This window comes from Anoplophora glabripennis, unplaced genomic scaffold, assembly GCF_000390285.2.
Source record: "Anoplophora glabripennis isolate ALB-LARVAE unplaced genomic scaffold, Agla_2.0 scaffold12, whole genome shotgun sequence".
Taxonomy (NCBI): domain Eukaryota; kingdom Metazoa; phylum Arthropoda; class Insecta; order Coleoptera; family Cerambycidae; genus Anoplophora; species Anoplophora glabripennis.
In genome coordinates this window covers 898,896-907,355 of record NW_019416512.1, presented here as the reverse complement: position 1 = coordinate 907,355, position 8,460 = coordinate 898,896, and the positions used below count along the sequence as shown (strand labels likewise).

At 34.6% G+C, this 8,460-nt stretch overlaps 1 protein-coding gene across 1 annotated transcript; it reads right to left on the bottom strand.

Annotated features, from left to right (window-relative positions):
* Window positions 1-277: 277 nt before the first annotated feature.
* Window positions 278-3,662, bottom strand: LOC108903296. Its single transcript, XM_018705424.1, has 6 exons — window positions 3,492-3,662; window positions 2,722-2,961; window positions 2,129-2,560; window positions 1,835-2,074; window positions 1,372-1,716; window positions 278-1,309 (listed from the first exon to the last, which is right to left on the bottom strand). The coding sequence occupies exons 1-6, from the start codon at window positions 3,601-3,603 to the stop codon at window positions 759-761; spliced, it is 1,920 nt and encodes a 639-aa protein (XP_018560940.1). The 5' UTR covers window positions 3,604-3,662; the 3' UTR covers window positions 278-758.
* Between the last annotated feature and the right edge of the window lie 4,798 nt (window positions 3,663-8,460).

Below are 8,460 nucleotides of genomic sequence, written 5' to 3'. Positions count from 1 at the left end.
ATAAAAAAAACTCAACTAAGAACCTAGAAAAATAAATTATATCATTGAAACCTGAAACATTTGTTCACAAACAATTTTCAAACAAAAGACAAGTTTCTCTAATTAAAACAAAATTAGAACTGATTATCTTCAACCGAATTAGCAATTTTTCTATTTACTACAAAAAAAATGGGACAAAAAAAGCTGCAAATATTCGTGGGGACAACTATTCACCTCTTTTTATGTAGTATGTAAACCAGGGACTATTCCAGAGGTTCTCAATCAGTTTTATCAATTTTGATTATTATTAATATTAAGTGCTGTTTTGCAGTTTTAATAATTTTGAATATTGAATATGCTTCTATATCCTACCTAGATAGCAGTGCAATGAAGAAGTTTAAGAAACAACAAAAATAAAATTATGAGAATAATACATATACTAATAAGTATATAATATCTATTTCACTACACTCTACAAAAGTATAAGTAGTACTACAGGTATATTAAATTGTCTGCTCTATTTTATTTGTGATATTTTCCTATTGCTTATGACAATCATCCAACAAAACTCCTTATCTTCACAATGGAGTTTCAATTTAAACTTACCGACATTTCAGGAGAAGTACCGAAATATTCTGCAACCCGTGATAGTCACTAGCTTTATCAGTGTTGTCTTAATATTTTAAAAGGGGCAGACTAATTTAAAAACTTTCTAATAATATTCCAAAAACTAATTTTGAAATGAATTTTTCCTCGTTTCACATATCTCGATCCACTTCCTACTTTCCGCTTGATTTTCCATCGGGTAGAGTAGTGAGACATACATCAGTTTGTGGACCAGGAATGCCCAACGTGGTTACGCAGTAATGGTAATGGTAGGTGTAACTTGTATTGGCACTCTCGGGAAATGTACCATTGAACGAACTAATATCGAAATTCGGCAGGTTTGAGTTAATGGTAAGGTTAGCAAAGCAAGGCAGTTCAACGGATATCAACGTTTTATCGTCCTCTTTAATCAACTCTTCCTCGGTCTTGTTTTTGCACAAGGGATCATCTTCAAGACAAGGTACTTTATGTTTTATGCAAGTGGTGTTGTATTCTTCACAAAAAGATGTGGATGAGAGCAGTTCTAGGCACATTATTTCGCTAAAGGTTGTACAGATAGGTGTAACTCCTGGAACGCAAAGTTTCGTCGCATTTTCCACGCACGGTATTAGAACTTCCATGGGCATCACTACTTCACCAGAAGGCGTTTCTGTAGGATGTTTGAAGTTGTAGATATTGTACGGTTGTCTCAGCGGGTGTATTGTCAGATTCCATTTGTAGTTTTCTGAAAGAAAACAAAAATATGTGACATTAATACACAAAACAATAAAAAAAATATAAATTTACCCTCCAAAACACTTCTGTAGTCACTAATTTTGTCTATATCATTACAAACTTGATATTCAGGACCGGCAACCGCCATCGCAGTCACACAATACTTATAATCTGTATTCTGTCCATTGCTGGTTTCATTTAACAGGTTCACATCTGCTGTGAGATTTGTGAAACAGGGCAGGTTCATCGGGGTTTCTTTCTGCGTTTGTGTAGCATTTTGACAAAGCGGATTATCTGGATCTACACAAGGTATCGTGGTATTAATGCAAAGAGCTTTTTCTTCAGCACACGGTTGTGCTTGCGACATAATGGCGACGCATAAGACCGTGCTGTTTGTTGTACATATGGCGGTGGTACCTGAAATTATAAAAAAAAATGTTCAAGTTAATTTGTAGAATATTGGGTATACCTTAAGGATGCCTAGTGCGGCTTTTTATACAAACATTGTTCATAAATGATTACTTCAAAAATTTACCTGGTGTACATAATTTTGTTGAGTTGCCTTCACACAGAGTAAGAATATTAGACGGCAATTTTATTTCTTCTTTGGCTTCGGGTGGTTGATTGTAATAATTATACACATTGGTAGGCCTTCTTGAAGATCCACCACCAAATAATCCACCGACCAGGTTCGAAGCCATATGGTAAACGAACATACCTGCTACTACGTTGGTAATAGTACTTCCGCTGAAGAAACTTTTTTTCTTATACATTCCTGATAAAAACTGATTTTTATTTCTCATATGTTACATCTTTAAATCTACAATACCGTAAGGAGAATTGCCCATTCCACCCATTCCGCCAAAACCGCCCATCCCAGGATATCCCATTCCTCCACCGTAACCACCCATACCAGAATGACCGCCCATTCCCTGATATCCACCCATTCCTAGATATCCGCCTTGTGCCGGATATCCACCCATTCCTGGATATCCGCCTTGTGCAGGATATCCACCCATCCCATGATGGCCATTGTACCCACCCATGCCATTGTACTGTCCAGGTGCAGTATTTGTGCCATATCCTTGTTGTTGTGGGTACCCATGTTGTTGTGGGTATCCATGTTGTTGTGGATAACCATGTTGTTGCCCATACCCATGTTGTTGTGGATATCCAGGAGGACTTTGTCCTGGAGATGGCCAAGCTCCTTGAGGTTGGTGCCCTACGGGGGAGTAAGAATTTTGCTGGTGCGGAGCTGCACCTAGTAACATAAAAAATTTATCCAAGTCAAAAACGTGTGATTACCACTACCAACCAAGTTGGGAAGAATTTAATATATCGTTGAATTGGCAAGTCGTTGGCAAATGTACATATATTTTCACTACAATTAATCGGTACTCACAGATTTGAAAAACTACAAACCTGAAGACTGATATCCTGATTTCCAACCGCTGTTCTGAGTCTGAGGGTTCTGATGCTGGTTAGTACCAGGCACATTCCATCCTATGTGTCGCTGGACATTACTAGATTGCTGACTATGGGCCGTTTCTTTCTTGATGAATGTGTCCGAATGGGGCGCAGTTGCCTTTGGTGGAGGGACTGATTGTTTTGGAGATGGCGGTGATTTCTTATTGCCACTGCAAAGCCAGCCGCAATCACTGCCTAAAAGAACGAGATAAGAGAAAATTAAATCAGTAGGATAGTTACATGAAAGTACATAAAATAAATCAATTGATTAATATGAAAATATATGTTTATTTGCCAACATTTCTCTTTCAAACCTCTTATTTTTATATCCTGTAGCTGAAGTATTTACGAGTATAAGTAATATGTAAAAACTATTGCACACAAATTATTGTTGTTTTACGCCATCTATTGACATTTATCCGAATTTCAAGCTTGCTGCAAACCTGCAGGTGTCACTTAAAAGCAAAACAATTTATTAATAAAGTATAGTCCTTCTACGTAGTAACTAGTAACTGCTAAATTTGTTTTTACTGTAGTTTTTCATTAGAAATTATGGAAATTTCTTTAGTTACCTACAAAGAAAAAAATTCTCGAACACGGTAAAAGATATATTCATTGCAACAATTTTATATATAAAAATGATACACATCAGTTACATCTTTTATAACGAACCTACCTTTTCATTGTATAATTATTTTTTATTTATAACGATTCGAAATACTGACCGGAGGTATGTTTGGTTCCACCACGACTTTTAGATCTGCCTCTCTTGCAGACAACGTCGGCAGTAAAATTGGTCAAAATAAATAGCACACAGCACAAAATCAGCAACTTCATTTTTTAACAGCGTTTATAGAGACAGCTGTAAAGCACCTAACGCCTAACGTTTGGCAATGCACCCAAATGCGCACTAAATCAAGTTAGCTACGATTGAAATCGAGAAGTCAGAGTTAATAAGACACTTCCGGTGCTTTGTCACCCCTTTGTACAGATTCTTATCATTATCCGTGCGCCGGCATTTAAATTAGGACGGTCTCATTATTTCCATTGTTAAGAGCGGTTTGCAATAAACAGCAATTTTTCAATTGAGCCTGGGATTGTGCGCATTTCGGAGGAATTTACGAGTCCGCTTCTAGGAAGAACTAAGATTCTACAATTATTAAATTAATCCCTAAAGTTATTTTTGCTCACAACCATATAGTTATGCGCACGAGAGGGATAGAGAGTGCTGACCTTCGCCCTTCGCTTTTCCATCAGTACAAAAACGTGCCATTAAATCGGATTTTTTGTTATTAGTTTTTATTATCTTGGGACAGTTTTCACGGCTCTGTTAAAGTTGGTCTTTCCGATTTCAATTGAAGAACCAAGAGGTTGGCAGTATGTGCCAGGTTGGGTCGCTGACGCTGCAACTCGGCTTTAAAATATTTGAAAAACTTGTTCCCATTTTTATTTAGCCATACCCATATACCTACCTACAGGTCTAGTCGCCCAGTTGAAGAATGAGCACGCGGGCAAACGCGGCACAAACACAGCCGCACTGGGCCACGTGGCCATAAATTATTTTGTCAACAGATGGCCTAGCAGTGCAGTGCAGCAATGCGGAATTTGGTGTGATTAAGGTAATTTTAATTTATTATAGGCACCTTCTATTTTGCAACATAGCATTTTGGAGACCTTTTGAAACGGAACAAAACGAAATTTGCCATCAATATAAGAAAATTGTTTGAGGACATAAATAAATAAAATATGTTGTTGGTTAAATCGTTTCCGCGATACAGATTTATTATTTATTTTTATTAATTATTTCAGAGTTTTTAAGATATTGACTCAAAATTTTAAACACGTTTTGGAGGGATAAATGTGCATTTTGTGAGGTGATCCGAATACTTCTACTTGTACCAGTTGCGTCCGTGCGAGAATGCCCCAACCATTTTTAATTAAAAAAAATAGTACACCACTGACTTTTTCTCGTTTTGCTATTTTTTTAGAAATCCGCCATCAATTTTGAGTGAAATTGGTCACTTCAATTTTATTCGTAGAATGCACCGTTTTTTGAGGAAAAAAATTAAACATATTTTACTGCAAGTTGTGTATTTTTAATTTCTATTGATACATTATCTAGTAGGTTGCTGTCAATACTTCTAAATAAAATACAACCATCAAATTTCAAATCAATATCTTTAAAACCCTTTGAAATAATTAATAAAAATAAATAAAAAATTAAAATTTAACACTATCTCGGAAACGAGGCATATTTCGAACTACGTTTACATGAACTTTTCTTGACAAAATAACATCGGCAACCACCCCCGAAAATATTTCGCACTTATTTACAAACGCCCTGTATACAAATTATTATAATTTTTTACCTTTAGCAGAAAACTTTTTTAGGGACGCCTATGAAACATTAAATTTTATTGCTAAATAGACGGTTTTATACATGTTCAACTGACTTCGGAAAGACTATACCGTAATCAATGTCCTTGTTTACCCCAAAATGATGACTTGACAGATATTAATTTGTGCTATTTATATAAAAAAAAAAACTAATAAAATTTAATAGTTGTGATATTATATGTAGAAATATTGAGACATTGCCTCATTGCCGAATGAATTGTTTAAAATATGCGAAAATTAATTATGTAAAAATGAATTATTGACAATTCAAATATATTTTGCTGTATCGATTTAAAAAAAAATCATCAACATCGGAGCCATAGAAGCCGAGATATTGAGCGCCAAAGCGCGCGCGCTCTTTTTGAACGCGCGATTTCAATTTCAATAATTCATCCCCTACCCCCCGGTTTTGCAGCACAAATGGTCGGCTTGGCGATATTCATATTCATTGAATTTTCATACAAAAAGTACACGTACAATAATATTTATAAAAGCACATACGAAAAGTTCTTAAAAAAAACTACCAAGTTCAATTTTTGTTGTTACATTGTGCATAGTTTTGCATTTAACGCTTTGACACTCGATATCTGGGAACTTATACGACCAATTTGAACGTTCTATTTTTTCAAGTTAAGCGTCTTTCCGAGAATTGTTTTTTTAGCACTTTGATATATTTTCCAACCCGCAAAACCGCTTCACAAAAGTAATTGTTTATAAAGTCAAATCAAAATTTTTCGAATTTTTAAAATCGCTAAAAAAATTATAAAAAAAAATGAAAATTGATATTATAACGATTCTATATGATAGTTAAGGGGTCTAAATATGTGTAAAAAAATCAGCGCCAATTATTGCCTATAACTTTAACCTCAGCATTGACGTAAAAAAATAACGACGTTTTGCGCTGAAATAACAAATTGGCTCATGTCAAAACCATCAAACCGATTTGGATCGGGTTTAGGGACCTGTCAGTTAAACGCTTCAAAATTACCTCGATTTTCATCACTTTCTCACGCTGTTTTGACTATCTACCAACAAAAATATGATACAACCCTATCTTGTAGCAAATTTCATAACAAACAATTTCATCAGTAATGTTTTTTTCTGTAAACTGTATATTTAATAAGTTATATAGGGAAAAGTGAGAAAAAACACGTAATTTTTGAGTATTTTTGCAGTTTTTAATTTTTCCTGCAAATAGCACAACTTTTTTCTTGGCGCAAATTTACATTTTCATTGCATATATTATTTCCATCCGAATCTCTGACACCCTGTATCTTACATAGAGAAGTATAGTATACGTTTTTAGAAACTATTTTTCGATAAGAACTCGATTTATTTAATTTTATACACTTATTTAGAGACACCTTGTATGTGTTCTTCGCAAATTACCATTTCTACCGTATCAAATTCGTTTTGGTTCGCGTATCCCGTACCTTACAGCAATAAATTTCGGATTGAGTGATGTTTTTTCCAACAAAGCGAAAAGCACAAACCATGAATTAACCATAGTGTTGTGTGCTGTGGTGATTGTACAGTATGTAAGTCATGTATATTTATATTTTAAACAGCAGACCACAACTAGTTTTTGCCCAGGTTAGGTGAGTGACTCGCACTGGCGCAGATCCGGGACGGGAAAGGGGCAAATAAACAAACATTATTTGTTTATTAAAGCAGAAAATTGCAATTGCTTAGTTTTCATTACTTGAACTCTAACTATTTTACTAGTACAGTCAAATTTTCAAAGCTGTTTTCTCATTTTGGATATTCATTTACAAACGGCAGTAAATAAATAAAAAATAATAATAAATCGATAAAAATAGTTCAGTGTGCCCAAAAATATTTACATTTCAATAACTGTAAAACATAAACTTCAGGTTTTCACAATTGAAAGCCCATTTTTATTATCTTTACTCTGACAATATTGCTTAAAAAAAGAAAAATCTGACTTAGGCATACGGACTATAAGTGCCGTAAATTATAATGTAAATACCGAAAAACGAATAAGGCGTTGTTCATAAACAGATTGCATATGTGTTCAACTTCACTGGACTAGATTGTTTTTATATACGACCCCACAAATAAAAATTTATAGGTTGCATATCCGGTCAGAGGGCAGTCCAGTGATCCAGTCTTCCAAACCAACAGTGATGTATGTAGGAACTACATCGTGTAAATACATCTTTTGTCGAATATTGAATGGAACATCTTCTAACAGACTTGGCATTCCTGGCAATGCAATAATTAAATAATTAACAGTTTAGCCCTTTTAGTCTCCTGAAAAGAATAAAGTGCCTAATTAATTAGTCTCTTACTCAGCTGATCCATACATTAACAGAACATTTGTGTAGAAAATTAGTATACACAAACTGATATCATTATCCTAAGATTATAAAAATTAAAAACATGTTTTCTTATCTAAAAACCACCTGAAGGATTTCTTTCTATGTTGAAAATTTACAGCTGTCAGCTCCCGCACTCGTTGGACATGATATAGTTACAACAATTAATTGTAATGTTGTATTAGAGACACCTGTTTGATTATCAATTCTTCTTGTGCTTACACCGGGATTATCGTCAACAATATATCTGTGCACTTCTATCAGGGCGAGGAATAACACTCACAGTATCTAACTAAAATATCGCAACAAATGACTATGGTAAACGTCTATTCGAATATTGTTGACTCTAAATTATACTTCATATGGGTAAAATTCTTTATAAATTAGTAGAACGTGGTAATCATGTATGGTATACATAATGAAGTACACAAGATATAAAAAAAAATCCTTCGATAAATCACCAAAAGACGTGATAACTAACAATTACTAATTAACTGACAACCGAAAAAAATATTGCTAATTTACAGAGGCAGAGCGTAGATCGGTAAACGATAAAAACGACAGAAAATGAGATAGTCCACAGTACAGGCCCCCTCTGGAAAGTTGATTACCACATACTTTATAACTCCTGAGGCGCTTCGTTTTGACGAGTTTACCAAATTTTTCCTCCGCGACTTTTCTCGATTCCTCCGCTTTTCCACTCGGAAAAGTCCAAAAACATGGCAATTTTCCGGGGTCTTGAAAACTCAAGACCACATCTTTTATTTTTAGCTTAAGTAACTGGAAATTTTGTTGCAAATGCCGATTTAAATTTGTCCGACAGAAATTCCTCCGACATTGACGTGTCTACCGGTCGAAACATGCCAAAATAACAGGGTATTGAAAATCAATTACCACATAGGTAATTTTTAGTAAAATTAATTGTAAATAATTAATTCAGGCAAAAAGTATTGTTGTC

What these genes read in the sequence shown, in the direction of transcription:
- LOC108903296 (XM_018705424.1), bottom strand. Translation starts at nt 3,603, where the DNA reads ATGAAGTTGCTGATTTTGTGCTGTGTGCTATTTATTTTGACCAATTTT. An exon ending in TGGAACCAAACATACCTCCG is followed by an intron (nt 2,962 to 3,491) that starts GTCAGTATTTCG and finishes TCGTTCTTTTAG; the next exon opens with GCAGTGATTGCGGCTGGCTT. An exon ending in AATGGGCAATTCTCCTTACG is followed by an intron (nt 2,075 to 2,128) that starts GTATTGTAGATT and finishes AGTTTTTATCAG; the next exon opens with GAATGTATAAGAAAAAAAGT.